This window comes from Siniperca chuatsi, linkage group LG10 (assembly GCF_020085105.1).
Source record: "Siniperca chuatsi isolate FFG_IHB_CAS linkage group LG10, ASM2008510v1, whole genome shotgun sequence".
NCBI lineage: Eukaryota > Metazoa > Chordata > Actinopteri > Centrarchiformes > Sinipercidae > Siniperca > Siniperca chuatsi.
Genome location: NC_058051.1, coordinates 15,015,605 through 15,039,516, shown reverse-complemented (window position 1 = coordinate 15,039,516; position 23,912 = coordinate 15,015,605). Strand labels below are relative to the sequence as shown.

The 23,912-nt window shown below is 41.1% G+C and overlaps 2 protein-coding genes across 5 annotated transcripts; one reads left to right on the top strand and one right to left on the bottom strand.

Annotated features, from left to right (window-relative positions):
* Positions 1–14: 14 nt before the first annotated feature.
* atxn7l2b (ataxin 7-like 2b) lies at positions 15–7,506 on the top strand. Of its 4 annotated transcripts, none has more exons than XM_044209621.1 (10): positions 15–1,452; positions 2,087–2,158; positions 2,257–2,569; positions 3,061–3,302; positions 3,575–3,657; positions 3,864–4,069; positions 4,351–4,528; positions 5,455–5,576; positions 6,239–6,935; positions 7,133–7,506. In XM_044209621.1, exons 1-9 carry the CDS (start codon positions 1,356–1,358, stop codon positions 6,930–6,932), a joined length of 2,007 nt encoding a protein of 668 aa, XP_044065556.1. In that variant the 5' UTR covers positions 15–1,355; the 3' UTR covers positions 6,933–6,935; positions 7,133–7,506. The 4 variants fall into 4 exon arrangements, with proteins under 4 accessions (XP_044065556.1, XP_044065554.1, XP_044065555.1 ...); XM_044209619.1 differs by having other exon boundaries at positions 4,348–4,528; XM_044209620.1 differs by having other exon boundaries at positions 4,348–4,528; positions 7,100–7,506.
* Positions 7,507–9,307: 1,801 nt separating this feature from the next.
* amigo1 (adhesion molecule with Ig-like domain 1) lies at positions 9,308–17,266 on the bottom strand. The gene is made up of 2 exons (XM_044212046.1): positions 16,629–17,266; positions 9,308–15,228 (listed from the first exon to the last, which is right to left on the bottom strand). Exon 2 carries the CDS (start codon positions 15,123–15,125, stop codon positions 13,584–13,586), a length of 1,542 nt encoding a protein of 513 aa, XP_044067981.1. The 5' UTR covers positions 15,126–15,228; positions 16,629–17,266; the 3' UTR covers positions 9,308–13,583.
* Between the last annotated feature and the right edge of the window lie 6,646 nt (positions 17,267–23,912).

Below are 23,912 nucleotides of genomic sequence, written 5' to 3'. Positions count from 1 at the left end.
AAAGTGGACCGTAATCAGTCACTTCACACTTCCTGTTTCTCCCATCAGCTCTCCCTCTGTTTGGAGGGTGGATGTCTGAGTTTTATTAATTTGTGCTGATTAGGCATTCATCAAGCAAGGCTAGGTAATATGCAATACAGTTTGACACTCACTAGGTGGCAGACATGCTGCTTCTACCAGGCATCATCAGCTGCTGACACGAAAAACAGCCTCTCTCACAGACACAGACACACACACACAATTCTCATCCATCCAGTCAAATTTTAGGTTATATTCACAATGCTGTGATCTGTCAGTTAATCAGATGTGAAAGCATCAGTGCCTGATCCATAAGTGCTGATACGTCCCCAAAACTGTAACAAAAAACCTTCAGGCATTGGTCAGGCTATAATCTAGAAACTATACACTAATAGGCCATTATTGTTGAACTCACTTTACATGATCTAATGTCAGAGTTGTTGAAATGATAGTGGTTGTAACCTTTCTTCATTCTTTTTTGAGAGCAGATTACTATAACTGAAACAATTAGTTAAATGATTTGTTGATTGACAGAAAATTAACAATTTTGATAATTGATCAATGTAAGTCCTTTATCAAACAAATATACCACACATTCTCCAGCTTGTTAAATGTGAAGATGTGCTACTTTTCTCTTTAATATGATTATAAATGTAATATCTTTGGGTTTTGGTCTGTTGGTTGGACAAAACAAGCAATTTGACAACATCACCTTGAGCTTTGTGAAATTGTGATGGGTGTTTTTCACTGATCTCTTAACATTTAATAGACAGACACACAGCAGGCAGGGTATGGGTACCCTTTGTGTTATTAGTCCTACATCTGCACAGAAAAAAATACTTGTGTGTACAATCTCTATCCACATTACATTTTTAATTAGAAATCTATTTAGTTTTAGTGGTTGTTGTGATGCATGTATTCCCTAAAAATCCTGCAAGAAAGCTGCATTTGAAATTCAATTTGCAGCCAGGAAATCTGTAACACCAATTAATGGTCCCTGACATCTCAAGAATCACACTCAGGGTCTATTATAGTGTCTACATTTATTCTGCTAGTTACAAAACAAAAGTTAGTTTAATAGATATTCTGCTAGTAGTATTTGCTAGGGATATTCACTGTAAAATTTGTATAATGGCAATATATATCTCATTATATATCATTACATGTATAACACTGTTACACTGAGAGAAACTTTGCTAATATCTATTCTCTTGGTCGTCAATATGGCGTTATTGGTACACGGCCACACAGTCTAGCACGGCCGCGAGCTTTGTGACGCGGATGTGATGCGCGGTAACTGACGGTATCACCTCGTGAACGCGCAAGCAAGAGCAGCAATGGCCGCTTTGCATCGGCGAAATCCTAATCTCGACGATTTTGTCGGATTAAACTGGAGTTGTTGGGTAGATAGGGTGAATATTTTACCATCTGACGGTGAGTCTACTCCCTGCCCAAGACCTGGTTTTCATCATGTCACAATGTCATTGTCCTGTGTGATTTATTTTTTGTTACATACACATAGAGCGGCATAAAGGAAAACCCAAACAAAAGACCCGCTGGGTCCTAGTGCAGGGTTAGTTTGCTAAGAATGTTAAGTGGCAACAAACAAATTAAAATAATTGTTTCTTGTAGTGATAAAACACTTGCTAGTAAATACAACGCGAACGGTTTACCTTTGGACAGGTAAATGGGCTGTTAGCGTTAGCCTGTCAGCTACTGTCACATCAAACACAACAACACTAAGTTACTTAAGAAGGATTTGTCTAGTTTGCTAATGTTAACAGCAAAATTGACTAGCCAACAGCTGCGACTGGACCAGATAAGGGCGTTGCTGACAGTGGATGTATGATAGAAGAAGTTTCAAGAAGCAAGTTTTATTTAGATAACTTTTACATTTATGAAACCCCCCCTCAGATCTAGAGCATTGACTTATATGAACGACCCTTTCCGGGTTTTACTCATCAAAGCTATCCATATATTTCAGTAAACCTGCTTCTTGGAAGAGGCTAACGTTACAGGAATTCCCCATCCAAATATTTCATGCTGACTGTTTTTGAATTTCATGCAGCTGGGTCTAATGTTGAAGACAGCAGCAAGTATGGGAAGAACCACTCTGAGACCATGGCCCTCAGGAAAGAAGGTGAAGGCGGTGACTCATGAAACTTAATGACTCTAGAGTGCATTCAGTATCACCTTAGGTTGATGTAACAGGAAATGTGTTTCACTTTAACTCTACAGATATGCACATATATGGCCACTGCCCAGCACATGATGAGATCCATCTGGTGGTCTGCAGCCACTGTGGCCAGGTGGTGAAGCCTCAAGCCTTTGAGAAGCACTGTGAGAGGCGGCATGGTCCTCTCACTAAGATGTGTGGCCAGTCATCTACTTTGGCTCCGCAGCAGCGACCTCGCCCTGGCCGTCCTCCGTCAAATCTTTCCTCCTCTAGAGAGAGGCAGAAGGACGGCAGCTGTCATGAAGCCAGTGCCCCCTCCTCAGCAGCATTACCTGTCCAGCACAGGCTTACCAAGGCCCAGAAGGAGGTATTAAGGTACTGTTTAAGACACATGAAAAGTAAATTATGCTGATTTTGGTGATGCTCAACATGTTGATTGGTTTGTCCTGTTTCCATCCATTTTTCATTGTTGCTTTGTTTGAAACAGTAGCTAGAGCAGTAGGAAGATGTGGGTGGGACAGCATAATGTTTGTTAGTATGTATTATGGAGACCCCCCCCCCCAAAAAAAAATGTGTTTAGGTTTAGAAATGACATTAAATCCATTAACTCTCTTTGTTTATTTACAAGTTCAATATGTCACTGACCTAGCTGGCAGAACGTCAAGGAACCCGCATACACAAATAATTATATTTAATATTCAAAATGCTGTCCAATCTGATCCCAGTTAGAAACTGTCTTAGTTTTTATGTCATTTGGGACTTGTACAAACCTGAATTCTGTCACTTATTGTGTCTAAATTGCAAGCCTGAATTGCTTGACTCTCCTAAGTTAATTCTGAAGTTTACTTCTTTAACTACCTCTGCAGTTTTCCTTCGGTGGAGAAGTTCTCTCAGGAGAACCCTCCCCTCCCACACCACTCCTCCTCCACGCCTCGCCCCAGGGTTCCTCCGTGGCACTCAGGACCCCTGCCCCCTGGCCGCTCTTCCTCCTCCACTTCTCCATCAGAGAGACCCTCTGTGCAGAGGCCCACAGCTGGGCAGTCCAGTGACTCTCACAGTCCTCTGCAGGGAATGAGAACCTACAGCCGAATTTACAAAAACATCGGCAGTGAGTCTGCTGTTTATACAACATCTGTAGTTTCTCTCATCTGTTGTTAAGGACCCTTAAACATTAAGTGTATTTGTCTGGTTATGGTATGTTGTATACAGCAGTATTTGCATTATAGTATAATTAGATCGTATGCAGAATTGTTGTCTATTATTTTGTTTTGGAAAAATGACCATATGGTGGTCTGTAATCACTCCACCAGCATGGATCATGTTGACTGTCTGTGTCCTGCTGTTGTTCACTGACTACTGTGTTTGCTTTCTTTCCCATAGAGAAAGAATGTGACCTAAACAAACACTGCAGGATTCTGGATCCAGAAAGAACAAAGCTGTGCACCCGGGAGCTTATATGCAATGTAAACTCTGTGCCTTGTCATGGCCTTTTATCCAAAATTTTGTTACCAATATCTTTTTTGTTGTCGATTATTAACAGATATTTTCATCTTTTGTCTTAGAGGTTGCATTTGTTATTTGATACATAAACATGAAAGATATTATCTTTTTTTGTGTTGGATGGGATGTAATGCCTCTTTTTTTCTCCCATTTTGTTCTTTCTACACAGACTGATTCCATCCACCAGCAGCAGAAAGCATTGGGAAAGACTAAGACCTTTGATCATTTGGCAGTGGAACAGAGAGCAGCCTCAGCAGGTCGAGATATGGAGCAGCTTCTTGTCAAGTCAAAAGAGCAACATTTGGAAGCTTTTGAAGAGAAAATAACAACTCAGGGCAGTAAATACAACTTAAACAGCAACTGTCACTTTCTCAGGTAAGAAATATATATTTTTTTCATATTAACAAATTTAATTTGATTCACCAAAATACCTCTTGAGTAACCACTACAAATTGTTGCTCGAGATGAAGTTGTAATTCTCTGACTCGTGAGCTTAGATAAACAAGGGCACAATAACATGAAAGCTAAATAACATAATTACATACTTACAGTGTCTTGCAGTGATGCAGAGTAATGGCATCTTGTAGATCTGCAGTTCTGAATGGTAATGTTGGAGATGATCATCCAGATGGTACCATCTTCTGCCTTCAAAGCAGGTGTAAGGATCCATCAGAAAGCTTTCCAGAGGAGGAAGGCGACAGCACTGTGGAAGTGGAGTTACAACCTCCCTATCCCTTCAACCAGAGCCTGCTGTCAAGCGACGAGAGTGAAGACGGTGTGCAGGAGGAAGCCACAGACCTGCCTGCCACACCCTGGCACCCCAAACCTCTTGGGGTGAGTGCAGAAACATACAGAAGCACAGCAGCAGCTAGTAGATTGGGATTCGTATCATAGACCCACTTTGGACCTGTTCAAAAATGGAAAAAATTTCATTTTCAAAAAACTCTGAAAACAAACGCCTTTTGCTTTTAAAAAAAAGTATATATATACTTAAGCTACAAGTTTCAACCTAACTATAGCTCAGGCATAACGTTAGCCTTTACTGTCTTCTTTGTGGCATTTGTAGCAGGCAAAAAACGAGTGGACAGGAACTGTGACTATCATAATATGAAACAACATGAATGAAGCTCAGGCTTTCACAAATTGACTGCAGCATTTTATTTTCTGTGGTTAATATCTTGAACAACACCTAGCTAACTTAGGTACATCCTAATTAGCCACCACATTGATTGACTGCTGAGATGCTGAAGCATAGACGTCGTGCTTTTGTGGTAGGCTAGTTCAGTTTTACAATAGACACACTGTACAGAGTTTTCATGGATACTTTCTGTCACTTTCTCTGGCCTGTTTCTTCTCTGCACCCCTCGCTATTTTCTCTCTCTTCCTCTTCTTTGTAATCTGCGCTGTCAAATCACACCAAAGATGCTCTGAACCATCTCTGATCACACACAGCATAAGCGTGTTAACAATCATCTGTGTGAAACACAGTGCGCTGTATATAGTTATATGAAGCTTTGATGCAAATAATTTGAATCTATGATTTTTAGTAATGAAAAAAATAATTTCAGCTCTAGTTGTCATGTATGAATTTAGAGAGTAAAAAGCACTATTTAGTTTCCTTTTATCAATAAAAAATAAAAAAGGGGATCACTGGATTTGACTTTGAATTATTTTTAGTCACTGTTGTCAGGAGTGGAAATGTATACCTCTTCAAAGGACACGTGAGTGTCTGTATTTATAAAACTGTTTCTGTTCTGTAGCTATGCACTTTTGGATGCCGCACATTGGGTTGCAGCATCTTCACTTTCGACCGGCGTTGGCACCACCTGCGGTTTGCCCTCAGTGCCATGTTGGAGCACCATGTCAACACACACTTGTGGAAGTGAGTATCACTACTCTATACTAAATGTCACCTATTTGAGCATGGCAAGGTGAAGAAAAGAGTTGCTCAGTGAATTGGGAGACAGGATCCAGTATCTGCAAGTGTCTGTCCTTGAAATAGACACTGAATCCACTGCAGGGCACTGCTCTTCAGTTCAATCTGGTTTCTTTCCTGCAGGAATTAATTAAGTTATTACATATCAATACCTTTGTAGTGGTATAGTGTATTGCCAATTAAATAGTTTTTAATTATCTGATAAGAAAAGGTCAGCTGTTGATCTGATACTCTTCCAAGAATGAGAAAAGGATCCCAGAAATAAAACATTTCAAGAGGATGGTAGGATTGATTGCATTGCCAAGTGACTTGGTTTTCATGACATCAACAGACAGACTTTATAGACAAACTTCAGTGTATTTGCCTACTTCAAGTCTATTAATGGAGTCAGATTTCAGAACTTAAGCAGGCATTTGTGCAGACTCAATTGCAGGGATGTTAGCTAACATTTGAGAGGATCAGCCACTGGATAATCTCATAACAAAATGAGGCGGCAGCTGATCCACCAGAACCGCATCAGGGTAAATGAAAATATCTTGGATGTTTTGCTTTCATTTCCATCCATTAAAGTAATCGTAATCAGCTTCATGTTTTTCTTTAACTTACAGGAAAATGCCTCAATCATCAGGTCTCAGGTCACATCATGTCATACCTCCAACTGTAGGATCACCTATCAGGACTGGGGCCAGACCCTCCAAATCCACTGGTTCCCTCAGTCTTGAGTCTACCTCACTGGGCCAACAGGAAACCAAAAGCAGTCAGCACAATTCTCACAGAACCAAATCGCCTACTTCCACCACCTCTGCGAGCCGTGGGCCTGGCCGATGGCGCAACCCTGTTGTCCGACCCAGCAAGGCTCGGCTGAGGGAGGTGGAGCTTATGCAAGATGCAAGTGCAGCACAGAAAGCTGCCAAGCTGTCACAGAGCAGTGAAGAGAAATCCTCCAAATACATCAGGGATCCACCCCTCCATGAGAAGGGCCAGCCACACGTCCCCTCCTCTCAAGGACCAATAAATGGTACCTTCTCACACGGAAAGAAGCCATGTCCCCCTCTCCATCGCTCCCCCCGCAGCAGAGGGAGGCCCCCAGGGATTCAGCACAAGGTGGCGGGCTATGACCACAGGGGTCTTGCCCAAAAGCGTAAAGGCAGCAATGAGTCACCACCCCTCAGCTCCTCACTATCCAGAACCTCCAAGTGTCAACGCTTGTCCTCCCCTTCCTGCTCCAGCCTCCTCGCTTGGAAGGGAGAGAGTATCAGCGATGTGCTGGCTTGGGGCCTGGAGAAAAGATCTGACTCCTAAAGTGTGAGTAGACTAGCTAGATACGGCATACAATAGGTTCCATACCGTGTTTTTTGATGATGTGGAGCTATGTCCCTTTAAGCCTAAAAAGACATGAATCACACTGAACATGTTTTTGATATGAACTTCATTGTGTGTTTGTTTTTTAACAGTGAATGCATTTGTAGGTGACAGTTGCCGTTTCCCTCTCATCTTCACAGCCAATAAAGAAGCCAGCCTTAAAAAAAAAAACACTTGGAGAAGAGGCCTGCTGCAGGCTGCAGCTGCTGCCAGCATAGTATGAGTGTGTAATGTGTTTGGTGTGTGTGTGTGTGTGTGTGTGTGTGAGAGTGAGTGAGTATGTTTCTGTCCACATTTGTTTATGTCTTCACATTTTTATGCACAGACATCAGGAATAAATACTTGTCTGCATATATGTGAATTTTGCAAAATTTCTATTTTTCTATGTAATTAAATGTCACAGTTTATTACCTGTGTAAGAATATAATAAAAATACCTCAGTCTACTCATCATGCTGCTACAGTGAAAAGTCATTTAATGGCAAAACAATAAAAAAACGTCTTGAATCCTTACAGCCCTGTGTCTGTTATTTTACTGTGATTCTGTACTAATGGACCATTAAAGATAGTTAAACAGCAATTTTGGTCAGTTTAGTTTACTCATACTCATGTACTCAAACTATGAAAATAGTTAAAATAATTGTCCCAACTGCTGCTTTGATCATTTTTTATTTTCTAACACTAGATAGTGCTATCTGGTATTTGGAAAAATAGTAGTCGGCAGAAAGACACTATTAAACTTGAAATGTTTATAAAAGTGAAATAACTCTGTACTGCGCACCTTCTTACTTACTGCTTTATTTAGGTTTTGGTGTATAGACAAGCATCACAATAGTTCATATATATATCTATATATATATATAGATATATAGATATAGATATAGATGCTGGGTAAATTATCCAAACAGCAGACAACAGAAATTAGGTGAATTTGTGATGCAATGTGGTACAACATAATGTTGAACTTACCAATAGTCTTCTTTTTTTGGCTGTTCCCCGTAGCAGATCATCTGTTTCCATCTCACTGGCAAACCAGGCCGCGCCCAACCCATGGAGATCTGATGATCCGCATATTTGATTTGGCATAGGCTTTTTTACGCTGGATGCCCTTCCTGACACAACCCTCCTTATTTATCCGGGCTTGGGAATGGCAATTAGGAATGCACTGGCTTGTGCAACCCCAGTGGCTGGGGCGTGGCTGGGTTCAGTGTCTCGCCCAAGGACACTAAGACATGTGGACAGATGATCAGTGGGGGATGGTGTCCTTGTCATAGACCTTGCCCTTTTTACACCGGACATCTCACTGATCCATGGGTCCAAATAGTTCTAGTTTAGTCTCATCAATCCATAAACAGACTCTCAAAACTCTACAGGCCTATCAATATTTTTTCTTGAATATTTAAGTCGACTTTTTTTGTGCTTTTTGGTGAAGAATGGAGTGTGGCGAGGTTTCCAGGCATGAAGTTCTTGCTTGTTTAGTGTTCTTCTTATAGTCTGTACTGATACTTTTGTTCCTGCCTTGAGAGTTTTTCTCAGCTGTTCTTTTCAAATGTCTGATTCCCCTTGGAGAAATTTTGCTCTTTCATCCACACCCAGGAGTTGTACCAGGAGTTTTAAACTGGCGTATGATGCTGCCAACCGTGTCTCTGGGAACTTGTGTCTTGGAAATCCTCTTTTTGATGTAATGAAATAATTTCTTCTCTTAGCTTTTGAGACAGTTCCTTTTTCTTTGCCATGTTTGCTACTCAGCTTGAACATTAGCTTGAACAGTAGCTTCATTATTATTGCTATAGTAGTTTATAATAGAAGTGGCCAGTAAATATCAATATTTACATACAGTAGTACACTACCAAATTTCACCACTAGATAGAGTTAAGCCTTCAATGTTGCTCCTCAGAAAAAGCAGCATGATGAACCTTTAGCGGTTTCCACCAAGTTATATAAGCACACCTTGTATATAAACCTGTTGTATTGGGATCATAACTAGTTAACCTACAGGGAGTTTATACGAGTTTATATCTATGTAGATCAGACTTGCCATACAGGTCTGTGATTAAATGTAGGTAAAATTCAGTCCGTCAGTAATCAAGGGAATACATGGTGTTTTGTCTGAAGTATCCCAAAATGGTAACTCTATATTTACTTTGTTAGCAGTTCTAAACATTAGTCATAGTGATTTTGGCAAAATGTCACAGCCTTGTCCTTGAGGTATCAGCCACAAAGATTTAGAAGCATAACTACAGGAATATGTTCCTGTCGAAGATGATTTCTGGAAACAGTAAAAGACAGCAGTAAAGATACAGGCAGCACAAAGTGTAAATCTTGATCTTTTATTAAGTCAAATGATCATTTTTCTTTATCTTTAATACCTACTAGGTTGCACCTATCCCGCAGTCAGAGAAGCTCTTAAGCATACCATGCAAAGCCATTTCACTTTAGCTGTGAGACCTTTCAGATTTTATGGCAAGTGACCAACCAACTCATCTTTATAGCAGTTGTCAATAAACTGTGCTTTTAATGCTGTTAAAAGCTCCATTCTTGTCCTGTGGAAACTTGAAGTAGCACACTGTTAAAGTGTTACAGTGAGCTTTTAGCCCCACCACCTCAAGGATGTTTCCGTAATTGCTACTACATAGTCAGATGAATGGAGACAGATTTATGTCGGGCAGTGAGAGACCACTCCCTTCCCTAATCTGTGAGAACTAATCATTAAGGGAACAGTTAATGTGCCATTACTGCAAATAGCAGAGCCTGTGAGCTGCACAGATCTCAAACCAAAGATTTTGTCTTATTGATGCTGCAAATGTGGAAACCTTTAAACACATCGTATTACATTAGAACTTAAAACTGACATAGTCCTGAGAAGATTTATTTACTCTGTCTTCAAATCCATTCAAAACCCACTGTGTTTCCATTCATCGCTGTGGGTGGAGAGATCTCTTGTTTTCCAACATCTCTTGCTTTTATAAAAATATTCTTTGACCTTTTTGTAGACAGAAAAGTTGTTGCTTTAATTGTCATGAAGTATCTGTTGGAGAACTCGCCTACCTACCTACAAGTCCCCACATAACCTGACATAGCCACCAATCTGATAAAGCACTGTCCTTTCTCCTTGAATTCCTTATGGCTTTAAGGGCAAAGTCAAGTACTGACTGAAAATAACTGGCGGCTACATACTCACTGCCCATTAGGGTGTATCATGTTTGATGATTTCAAAACTGGCACTCTTCCTATGCAGTTTCTGATACAATATATTTTTTGTTTAACCATATTCTTTAGCAGAGTAAAGTGTAAAATACATCTTATTTGAATAAAAAACTAAACCCCACCCCCACTTAAAAAATAAACATTTATGTCAAGACTTGAATGTTGAAACAACTAACAGTAGCACAGCGGCGGATGAAATGCAAAATGATTAACAACATCAGATTATACAAGAATACAGTCAGTACACTGGTAGAACATAGCAGTACACAACTAATCAATACTGAACACATAAAAGTGAGTCTTAATACATATATATATACTGTATATATAGATATATATAGGAAGGCAGATTTGCTTTGGAGAGAACAAAGCCACTCATCTTTTCTATGGACCTTCGCAATAGCACTTAGTTTTTCTCTGTACAGAACTGCAACTTGTATTTTGAGTGACAATGCAGAGAAGACCACCCATTAGCCACGGCAGATTTAACTTGTTTGACACTGGGTTAATTCCTTGTTGGTCTGGCAGTTCAATGTATATTCCGCAGCCATAATATCTGTGTATGATTTTAGTTAGCCATTTCAGATTCTGTGACTGGCATTTAGTAGCTTCTCGTGCTGCCTTGAGTGGCCAGGCCTTGAAATCCAAGGGGTTTTAGATTGATCCCACGATGAGAAAGCAAGGAACAGCACATATATTTCAATTCTAGAGGGGCAAAACGTAGAGGATCCCTAAAAATGGGACAGATTCTTCGCCAACTGCAGCCAGTCTGCAGTAGTGCTAAATGTGGTTTTTATTTAAGTGCGTCTTGTGGTATTTTTGCTGCTCTCTATTTCTCCACCTGGTATTCCTATGTGTGAGGAATGGAATGATTCACACACCACCTCTCTGATAAGTGTGACTTCCTTTTCTCACCCACACAGGAGATGCTGCGGTGCACACTGCAACTGTGAATATAACATCAATTTTGCGTAAAAACCTATAGCACCCAGAAATGTGTACATCTTTACAATTTGGGAGCTACACTGACATTTAATTGCAAGATGTATGAGATTTTACATAACTATCCCTTCTTATATATACTGTGGCATTAGATGAACTGGAAAACTAAAAAGTATTGAGCAATAAATTCTAACATTATACTTTCTAAATTCTTATATTATACTTTCCATCCATATGACTCAGTGGGAGAGCAAATGTTCAATGAAAGCTGCAGGCATTTCCCTCATAAACAAATTACAGACTACTTAAAGGGCAACACATTCATTGCCTAGCTGAATGATTGCTTTTGAACTTAAGTAAGGGCAGCCTCGTAATGACAGTGGTACACAAACAAAGCAAACGCATCTGGGCTGAATTGATGCTGTGAGTGTACAGGGAGCCAGAGAGAATGGCTTTTGTGCTGCTGTGACTCATGATAACACACCTATCCCCTCCTGCTTAGAGAGACAAAGACATGGAAAGCAGAGGGAAGCTGCATCCCATCAAAAGATGCAATTAGCATTTACGCCGGGCTAGCCTTGTTGTATTATGACACAAACGCAACACAGTTTAATGAAATCACTCGTTCTTGTTTATGCCAAGACACAGTCTCCTGTTTTAAACCTTGTTAATGAAATATGCACAGCATACGAGGTGTCTTGCCCTGTAAATTCAATTCACAACAGAGTCAATAATACTTGTAAAAACCAAGGGATCGTCTGAGGGTTTACTAGAGGTTTCCTGTCAGTAGCTACAAACTCTAAAATCAGCTCTCTCCTGTCAAATAATGTACAGCCTCATCAACATTATTCATAAGCTTCATCTTCTGGAGAAACCCTGCAGATTTTATTATGTGGCAGACTCTAATGTTTGCCACATAATAATAACAGCGTGCAGCTTTTTCTACCTACCACAGGGCAAAACAGCTACATTTTAAATCAGCGTGACACTTCTGAGCATCCATCTGAGCAAAATTCAAGATCAAATAGTTAAATCTGCGACATAAGTTATGGCATATGAATACATCAAGGTTTATGTTTTTTTGAGCAATGTACATTAAAATATTTCAGGGTTTTGTGTAAGGTGCACATTTTACATTCAGGAAAAAATAAACTCAAGCTCAAGTAGCTTTTACATTGGCTTGGTATTTAACTGGCTAGTGTGACTGACAGAAACAAATGCTATAACTTGGCCAAGAAGAGGCGTCAAACTCTGCAGTAAGTGGCACCTCAGTGGACAACACACAGAAGCCTATTTGTCCTTGTAAGGACCATGGTACCTGTCTGTATACAGAATTTAGACAATATGTTGATAATCAGTCAAGACAAAATACTTTCCTGTACTTAATGTATATCTGCTGGAGGTGTTCCATGTTTTTTAACTGTGTAAGGCTTCAGAAGTGTCTTTTGGGTCATACTGTAGATGTGCAATAACTAAGAGGCAACTATTTTGATATACAGTTCAATGATCAACGACAAAGATCTGCCTTGAGCTGTTAAACTATTTTATACTATACCTCTTTGTAAATTGATCCCTTAACATAGCAAAGGAAAAAATAGTTCTCTCCTATATCACTACACATATGACTATGAATACGAATAACGATTAGTCTGATGAACTGTATCTGAGTGCAACTAAGTATCGGCTATGAAGTAGGATGGAAATGACCCGCGATGGCCTCTTAATACAATATTTGGGCTACCACTTTCTCAATATAAATGACTAAACATCTGATGAATCCACATTTCCTTTATCCCACTCATACAGATCAGTCTGGGACCTCATATAATGCCATGCTGTTTCTCTATGGATGACTCAAAGCTAATGACAGATGTATTCATAGCCTGGTGACGGCGATCTGTCTATCTAAGTCTCTGTCCCTGTGTTGATAGAGGAGGGGTAAATGTATCTATTCTCTAATGTATACATAAGATGCAATGTATTCTAGTCCTTGTAATAAATATAATTATGAGCCAGCCATGGTTTCAATATATACTACGTTTTCAAATCTTCAACCCTTGCATTGTATCATATGTATTCCCCACACTTTAGCAGTTTAATTTATCACTTCCTGAGTGCTGATATCAACATTACATCATCTACGTTTTGCTCTCATAAGACTTCAGTAGTTTCCAGTAGTTCATGTACACTGCCATTCCTTCACAGTATGAATATTAAGTGCTACAGATTAAAATGCTGGAAAAGTCCTGCTTATTGTCCTTGTCGACAACAAGACAGTTTTTTTTTACTCCCTTTGTGATCCTTATTTCCAATTGCCAGCAACTACAGATGAACATCCTTCCTCCGTTTCCTCCCACAAGGTCACAGTCACAGTTTACATTAACTCAAACATTGCTCACGTTGTACCATATACATCCAGTCATGTGGCATCCATCGTCTCATCTCAGACCACCATGGGAGTGTCTGAGAAGACGGAGCTGATGGACTCTGCTACTGACTTCTTCCTCTTCCCCTTCATAAGAGAACCAGCCTCTGCATCCAGATCATCATCATCATCCTCGTCCCCATTGGGGTTCAGCTTGCCGTTCTGGCCCTGCAAGTCCTTGGAGTCTATGAACGCCACGTGCCTGTTCAGCTCGGCTTTGAGTGCTGGGTCCTCGTGGGTAGGTGTCACACTGAGCATGGATGAGTGGATGCTGTCCTCACCCCTAGCCTTTCCCTTATTGGGGCAGCAGAAGCAGCGACATGGCGTCAGGTAAAGGTACATGAGCACAAGCACCACACTGGCCAGACATCCCACCAAGGTGGTGTATGCTGTGTTCAGGGTGTCCCCGCCCCCATTCATGGTGAAGTTGTGAACCTTCAGCACCACATAGATCGTCTCATTGAAGGCCTCGCTCATCGCAAAGCAAGTGTAGGTCCCAGAGTCCTCAGGCCTCACTGGACGAATCTGTAGACTTCCATCTGGCAAGACTTTGGCTGTCTGGTTGCTTCCAGGTGTCACCACCACATTACCAGGCATCATCCAGGTCTTTAACATGTCCCTATGTTTGGTGTCACAGCCAAGGATCAGCGTTTGCTCCAGAAAAGCCTCTTCATCTGCCTCCTTGAATGTGCTGCAGTTCATATTGTCACCGCTGAGATCAAAAACACCTACTTGGGTTTTTTGTGGGCCAGGCAGAATACATGTGTAGTCATCTTTGAAGTCCACAGCGGAGTTGAGCTTTCGAATGTACCAGTGGGCTAGGAGTGTGTAGAGATCACAGTGACACAGCAGAGGGTTATTGTGGAAGTAGAGGTCATTTTTAATCCAGGCAGGCAGCACCTGGAGCTCATCAATGGGTAACATCTTGATATTGTTGGAGGACACATCCAGGAGGCTAATTTTCTCCAGTCGGGACTTTTCCTTGACCAGCTCCACAGGGAAGCGGGAGATTTGGTTCTGGCTAAGGTAGAGCTTCTGAAGGTTGCTCATGCCAACAAAGGCTGAGCGGTCTATCTGGGAAATTTGGTTATTGTAGAGCAAAAGGACCTCCAGGTTGACCAAAGGTTCAAAGATGAACTCATCCAACTGCCGCAAGTTGTTGGAGGACAGGTCCAAGTAGCGCAGGTGCTTCACATACACAAACGCCTCTGACGAAAGGAAGTGGAGACCATTATGGCTGAGGAGGAGGTTATGGAGCTTCAGGAGCTTGACTGGGGTCCACTCGGATCGCAGCCGCGCTATCTCATTATAGCTGAGATCCAGCACAGCAGTGAAGAGCGGTAGACCTGTCGGGACGGTAGTCAGATTCATCTTGGAGCAGCTCACTATGTTTGAGGCGCAGATGCATGTCTTGTGGCAGTTTAGGGTAGATCCCGCTGCCCCTGGAAGCTGGAGGAGAGCCATGCAGAGGGTGAGCGAGAGGGCCCATCTCAGACGCTTACTCCAATGAGGTAATGTTTCCAACAGGCTGTCACCTGTTCTGGTGGAAGGCTGCAACATGCTAGCAGTTGATCTAAATCCTAGAGAGGTTTACTACGATCCCATTCTCAGAGAACAGCATGGAAGAGCAGCTGGAGGATTCCCAGGCATTCCTGATTGAAGGCTGAAAAGAACAGAAACAAGGGCGATAAACATCTTATCATTAGTACATATTGTGCTTTGTGTAGACTATTAGATAGATAGATAGATAGATAGATAGATAGATAGATAGATAGATAGATAGATAGATAGATAGATAGATATAAGTGACTATCATGTGTTGTATAAACAAACACACATGTATAGACATACTTGGGACATTCATGTCGTGCAGGGAAAGTATTCAATTCCCAACAATACCACAATGGAAAGTCCTGCATTTGAAAATGTACGTAAAGACACAAATGTAAACAAAAGGACCGACCCACCACCACAATTCAAAGCACATGAACTTGCTGTCACTCCCACATTGAACAAGTCTTCTCAATACAGGGGCAGACACTAGGTAACTGATGCTGCTGTTTCGAATGCTGTTAAATGTTTGTTTACATCAGTAATGTCTGTAAACACAAAGTATAAAGCATTCCTATAGGTTCAATTATGATCCCTTGAGACAAATAACATAAATGCTTATTTTTCATCTATAGGTAACATTCTTTTAAATATACCTGTATGGTCATGAATAAACAGAAAGTAACAAACATTAGTTATGTATTTAAGTATTAAAAGTAATTGTATTCATTGGGAAGAATGGTCCCTTTAACCAGTATTTTGATGTTGTGGCAACTGCTTTATATAGGTGTTGACTAATTAAAACTCTAGAAATGCATCATATTTTATGAGCTTATCCATTGTTCTGCAAGTGATTGCTTAATATGCAAATAAAGGTGCAGCCCCAGCCTCTAATTAATGGACAACATAGATTGACTGCAATATCTCCCTCTATAATGCCAAGTCCCGCAAAATGAAATATTTAAGAAAAGTATCTATATTGTGCATACTGCACAGTACTTGAGTAAATGTCTTCAGTTACTTCCCACCTCTGCACCCATGTGAACATGCAGTATTACATGTACAGCGGCTACTGTCTCTGTCTTGCTCATAGCTTCCTCACGCATATATTGTATACAGTCCAAAACTTTCCCCTGCTGCTTTGCACAATCCTTCCTTTAAAACAAATACACACGCCCGGTACTCACGCTAACCCATGTGCATTCACACTCCTGGAAGACATCCATTGATTTTCCTTCTCTTCCCCTTTCCCTCTCTCTCTCTCCCTCGTCCTCTTTATCTCTCTAAGACAGAAAAATATTGCTGTACACTATAACATAAAGAAGAAAAAATAAATAAAAGACATCAAGATGTGAAATCATGCAAATATTTACGTTATGTTATATTCTGAAATGGCAAGAGATGGAAGAGCTGTGCACACGTTGCATTGCACCATTCTGTTCGAAAAACAAACGAGCACAACATGGAAACGTGAGCCGAAGGATGGAGAAGGAAACCGAGAGAGACACCTACCTTCAACCGGGATGCAGCGATGTTGGATTTCATTAAAACAGCTCCTCGTCTGTTTACAATGTTGCTGCATACAGATAGTCCCCGTCTGAATGAATCTGTGTCTGCTGTTGAGGAGAACAACTGATGCAGGGAGGAGGGAAAGCACTAGACATTCCCTCGCCAAAATAATCCTGGTCCACGCGGCATCCAAAATTACGCAAAAACGATTACGTAAAAAGGAGACAGCACACGTCCTTTCAACTACTGACAACCACCGAGAAGCGGCTCTGTCTCAATCATCTGTCTTTGCTTTCAACGGAACATATTGCTCTGTATACACACGACCGCACATCCGTCCTTTGCAGATAATTGGCGCATTTTGAGCAGGTCCGCCAAGTAGATAATAAAGAATGAGCAGTCTGTGGCTGACAAGCTTCCCTGTGGCTCCTCATAGGCCTGCTGCTGTCTCCGTGCAGTGCTGCTACTGCTGCTGCTGAAGGGGTTGACGTGTTTTTCGGGAGAGGTAGTGCGCTCAAACCCAGAAGGCGCTGTTTACCGAAAGTGACCGCAGCAAAAGATGCGCTGCGGAGACGCACTACTGAAGGAGAGCTGAAATGGGCGAATGGAAATGTAATATTACCAGAAGAAGAAGCGTTTTCATTGGTTTATAATAGCCGTATGGCTGTAGGATAACAGGTAACCTATGGTAGTTTTACATCTACGTCTACATCATCATCATCAATATGAGTCTATTATGCCAAGGAGCAGTGGTTATGGCGTTGATTCAATCCAACAACCTAATGGTCACATTGACAAGAATGCTTGCTTTGCTTTGCACATTTATACTCCCAGTAGAAAAAAAAAAACTTTTCTTGGTGACCCTTTGACCTTCAACCTAGCACCATCATTACTGTAGGTCAAACTATAGGCTGCATCTTCCTATCCTTACCCCTCTAACCACATGCACTAAATCTAAATGCTGGTCATCATAATGCCCTGTTTACCTTCCCATCTTCTCCCTAATGTATAATTTTTGGTATGACAAGGTGAGACAAACACCCAGGTGTCTTGGTGTCCTTGTCTTGTAAAATAAGACATAGATTTCACCTACATCGTGCAGAATGTGGCCATACCAAGCTGTCACACATTTTCATCCTCACAGTACCATCTGACAGCTGAATATGTTATCAGTCACTGCATGCTCTGACGACTGTCACTGTTCTTATTTTTGCTACCATATGTAGGTTCCTGTTCATAAACTGGACTATTTTTGGTGGATTAATTATCCCGGTGCCTAGAATGAGTAATACATGTGGTATTTGTTGTCAGGTCTTGTAACTGACACATGCACAAAAAGCAGCCAACTTACAAAATATGAAATTAGAAAGCTTTGGTCAGCTCAGTTACATTCAGTCTTTGAGGGCCTTTAAAAATGAAGAGACAGAACTACTCCTTAAATGATAGTATTTCTGTGGGTATTTAGTTGTTGATTAGCCCTCGTAACATATATTGGTTTAAATATTTACATCAGTACATTTTTTTGTGGATGAATGCTTCAGGTAGGCAGGCGGCCACCAACCTGTCCAGCTTTCCAACAATGATTTCCTTGCATAGCCCACACCATTCTTGCTCAATGTGCAAACTCTGTTTATGTATTTGATTAAGTCTGTTTATAAATGCAGACTGAACGGGGAAAATCTTGTCATTTTTTACTCAAGTGAATCCACCCACCTGCTGCTTTTTGAGACTTTTTTCGGGTTTTCCTCAATTCACAGATCTGCTGCAGCGAGCCTAGCTTTGGCAAGCCTGTGAGTGCCTGTGCATTGCCAATAAGCTGCTACACCAGTGTAGCCTCCTACTCAGAATGCCACCAGAAATCATTTAATTAATCAATTAGTCATATGAATTATTGCCTTATTATAGAATGATATATGAATGGGTGCGACCCTCTTCTGAGAAATAGAGATATATCAGGATAACGCACCAGGCGATCAGCACTGTGGCATCCCTGTAACTGGAATTATTTTGATATCCGTCTGACCCTGAAATTGGGGTTATTTTTAAATGCACCTCTGTCATTTCACTGATCTGATGCCAAGTTCAAACTCATTTGACCAAGAGCAGAGGTATCCAAGGGAGAAAAAGCAGACCACATAGGATACTGTGACCTTTTGTGCATTACTGTGCTTCGAATGTCACTTGGATTTCATCCGTTTAGCAGACATTAGGTTCAAGCTTTTTTTTTGTGTTAGTGCAAGGCTGGATCCAACCTGTGTGAGACAGACAGGCATGGCAGAGTAGATATAATTACAGAAACTCTGTTGGAGCTGGAGATGCCTTGAAAAGGTATGCTTTGGCAGGTGAAGCAAACAGATTTGAAGCAGACTGAACTTCAGGCAGACATCCCACATGATTTGCTTTAATGATATTCAGTGCCAAATAAATTCTCCAAGCACAAGATAAATCCTTTGAAACAGGTTTAACTTTTTAAACAAATACTGTTTAGACAGTACACTTCCTCATATGTTGGACTCAGACTTGAGTTGGGAAATAAAGTGGGTCAGAAATGGACTAATATGATATTAATTCTCAGAAATGTATTCCATTAATTATGTAAATATACCTGCTGGAGACATCTCTTTCTCACTAGGCCTCGAGTAAAATGTTAGGAAATACAGGTATGAACCAGTGTGATTGAACATAGTGTGAAACCTCTGTCTGACCGGAGCATTGTAGCAGTGTGACTCTTGTGAGATGGAGCTGAAAGTGATTAATGTTCTGTGCGACTCCACTTCCTGCTGTGATAGGGATAGTGTTGCCTGGCAACTGCCTGCGGCCTTTCGTTGACTGTTTTGGCTCTGGCAAATTTGAGGTGGCCTTGGCTTCTCTTGTTTATCTTTGTGTACCTGCTCAGATGGGGTTTCTGGCACAGATCGATGTCTCGATCGCAGGGAGTGACAAACATCAGATACTAAATTTTCTTTCCATAATTCATCAGCATAGGTTCAAATATTTAAAAATGTGACAGAACCTCTTTCTTTCTCTGCAAAGCTGTCAGTCAAAGCAGGCAGAAATCCTGCAACCAGTGGGCCACCACCAAAAAAGTGGTGGCAGCATTGATAAATGACTATGGCTCTTGTAACCAGCACTTTAGCAGCTAGGAAGCCATTTCTTTGCCTGAGATGACCCGATCATATTTCACAAATGATAACATATGGAGCCTTCTGAAAACTGTTAACCTCATTCTAAGCCTGGGAGGATTATCAGCGCGATCTCTTCATTTTTGAAGCCTGATCACACCGATGTAAATGATGTTTACATACAGCAGGCTCTTTCTGTGCTCCACCTGGCTTCTCTGCTGACATGGTAAACACACACTGTTGTCTCTGAGCTGACTGGTTTACACAGCATACACAATTGGATGCAACTAGACTCAGTGCTGGCTGTATACATTAAACCCGCAGCTGGGTCCACAACATTGCACAAAATACAAAGGTTTATTTTTGTACATACTTGAGATTAATCTCATTGTCTCATTGCATTTGTGAACATGTTTTTAAACCTGCAATTATTGATTTTTTTGGCCACTTGGGGGCAGCAGAAACAAGTTGTGAACACAACGTTGACATAGTATCACCTTTTAAGTTGTTAGCAAACAGTTCCTTGTTTACACATCCAGCAGTTATGGAGCAACATAAGCATTCAATTGGAGTCGTGGTTCTGACCACCTGGTGGTCTCTACCAACTCCTGAGGGAAATATCTGGCTCTTTAGCTACTAAATCCTCCACTATATTCACCAGCTAGTCGCTAACTGTGACTGTAGGTAGTATACAGTGGGTTTTTAGAGCTTTTTTGCCATAAACAGCTGCAGCTGAAAAGGATGCTATGAGACCAGTGAGAGTGAACCAAAACAGTAAAGTTGCGGCAGGCTGGACAGCTAAATAATGATCTGAAACTCACTATAAAGCTCCGTAACGATGAATACCCACTGGAAGCGAATAAATAACGTGTCATCGCATCCGCCACTTCTTGCTCGTCGCTCAGAAAATGACATTTTCCACCAATGTATGTGACTTTGTGCCAAGCAGCATTTTGTTTTTGTTTGTATATGTAATCTTGGATGCATGGGACATCTTAAAAACTATAACAGTTATCTTCTCCTCAACAGACATTTATCAACAGCAAGTAAAGACTAAACTTACTGTCCCACCACTATGTCCTTTTTTCTTTGCTGTTTTTTTGGCAAATCATTACGGAGTTTCCAGGCAAATTTCGCACTAATTTGCATAAAGTTGTGATGTTTTCACTTTATGCAAATTATGTTTTTTGTATTACTGGTCAGTACTGCGTCGCCTGGAATCTCACAATGCCTTGCAGAGTAAATTGTGTGCGTCCCATAGCAAATTAATTGGGGCGAACTTCGCCTCGCACTGCATACAGTGGATCTTTACTGTAGAGCTGAGGTGGACTACAGATTCGGGTGATAATTCTCTGTAGGTTCATCACTATGAGCGACCCCTTTTACAGGATCACATTGTTTTCACATTGTCATTTGATATATTGTTGTTATAAAAATATTATCATAGCCGCTTTAAAGTAATTGAAATGTAAAATGCTGAATGGTTTGTAAGCACACAACTGTTCTACAGATACAAATGAATCTACAACTGTTTGCTACACATTAAAACTGCTTCCAGATGAATTTATGGTTCATTTTCTCACTTAAAGGTGTTGATGGGCTGAGGTGTAATTATTTTACATCTCGTTTTGATCATGCAGGTGAACACTAGGACAGCTTGCACCAAAGACATTGTTCATAATGTATTAGTTCTAAATAAATCAGTCAAACTGTAGGGTGTCTGACGCAGGTAACTGTAGCTAAGTGTGGTGTTTTGCTCATCAGGGGTCAAGTTGCCCCACTTCCTGTATCACTTCCCTCTGGCTCGAAAAAAAATCTGAGGTCTCAAGAAAAAATTTAACCGTAATCGTTGTTTAGCCTATGTCTGGACTGCTCTTGGTTTCCATGGCAACGCTTTTAGTTTTGTGTTTGATCAGAAGTGCAGGGATGAAACAAGGTCACTAAACAATCATATCTCAGAGAAAAAGCCCACATCGGTGGCACATGCGTCAATAAAAGCAAAGCTGTTTGTAATCTTGGCACGTCTTATTCTCCCATTGCTTAGCAACAGGCTGTGCTTTAGCCATGTGCACTTTCGACGGCAGACACCACTACTCTAAATCATGGAGAAAGGGCTGCAGGTGTCAGCCTACACTGAGGCTGTGAGCATTAACAATGGATGTAATCAGGAGGCAGGGCACACATTGTTTTCACTCACTAATTAAAGCTGTCACTAATGCAGTTACAAGCTTTGCTGTAATAACTGGGCATAATTACCTCTGTCAGGTGAAAGTGTCAAGCCAAGGACCCATTACAGATCTGTTTAAAGCTGTATCTGGGAAATATTAAATCTGCAATCAAATGTACTATAAAGACAGACAAAACAAAGGATATAATTTTGTTTTGTTGATATTCTGAATAGAGAGAGAGAGATATTGGAAGACAAGGCATTTCCCAGTATGTATCTCTAATACTTGTTAATCTCTTCCTCAGGGCAAAGATAAAGGAGTTGATGCATGCTGGCTGTTCCCAAAGGAAACAGATGATTCTCTACTAATTAGCTATGTGGGAAAACAACGATAATCCTCTGTCTTTGCAATAAGAGCCGTGCCCCTGCACCCGGCCAATAAGATGAGGTCCCCTGGAGAAGGCAGGAAAAGACTCTAAATAGCCAGTGACTCACTGCCTTGAAAATGTTTGGCTTCCTGTGTCAGAAACAAGAATTCAAACATGGCTTGTGATAAGGATGTATGTGCTGCTGGTTAGAAATTACAACAGCAGATTTAGCCTACAGTACATGCTGTATTCAGCACTCATCCCCATGTGCTTCTGTGTTTTCTCCTCATGTTCATGTTTTTGACTCTGTGTCTCTTATTACTCCCTGCTCTGGAGCCATTTTGGGAGGGTGTCAGAGAGGTGCCACAGGCGAGGCAGCACCAGTCAACACCAAGTCCATTACTTGGCAGAGAGGACTTACCCTGCCTTGCAAATGACTGAGACTGTGCACATCCCGGAGTCCCTCTCGTTATCTTTGCTAAGAGCCCATCAAGCCAGAGTGGACAGGTTAAAACGCTGACCTGCAGGGCTTGTTTGCTGAGCACTTGGCTTTTTTTTTTTTACCCTCACTTTTCAGTTCTCAGTGCCTGTGTCTGTGGCCACTAGTGGCACATCAAGCCTGGATGAAGAGGTCTTCTCTACAGCTCTCCAGTCAAACGGCAATGATTATGCTCCAGGGGAGACAGAAAATTGCATCTGCGTTTTGGAGTGGAGTGCTGTAATGAGGCTGAGAGGAAAGCACGCATGGGAGTAACAGGGTGCAGTCCTGAATATCTTTTTACACTGGGAGATGCTGGTGCCATGTTGAGATACAAATGTTTCTTCATTTTAAAAACAAAAAGCAAAGTAATTATCAATACCAATATAGCACAGTAATACAGTTTGAATTGTGAATACACTGCTGCAATAACTTAATGGAATAAGCTGACTTTTTTTCCTATGTGCGCAAATGAAATACTTAATGGCGGATCATTTTTTCCAAAACCTCAGCAAGCTAAATATGGAAACATTACATTATAATGGGGTGAGTGCTATATGATACAGGAAGGCAGTGTAATTGAGAGGTTGAGTGGCTATACCTCCGTAGTCATAACCCAGAAGAGATTAAGGAGACATAAATATGCTGCACCTTCGCATGAAATGCTGATGAAATGTCCTCTAAACCATAAAGCATGTGGCCGGATCACGAACAGGACGGAGGGCGGTGTTTGCTAGGCCTTGATGGAGCATGGAAGGGGAGGAGACGAGACGCTGGGCTGAAATGGGAGATCGTTGATGGGAGGAGAGGGTGGCAGAGCAAGAAAGAATTGGACGGAATGTCCTTTGGCTTTTCTAAGTCAAGTGTCCCGTTGCATCATTATATCAGGGGTGTTTACTGTGTGCCTTTATTTGTTCAGCTCTGGGCTGTGAATAATGGAGCACACACTGAGGAGGTTCCTTGTCAGCGGAGATGAAGACACAGCCAACTGAGGGGAGTCAATTCTCCCGTGGTGGAAGAAGTATTGAGATCTTTTACTTAAATATAAGTAGCAATACCACACTATAAAAATACTCCATTACAGTATTTCCCTCTGAAATGTAGTGGAGTAGATGTATAAAGTAGCTTAAAATGGTAGTACTAAAGTAAAGT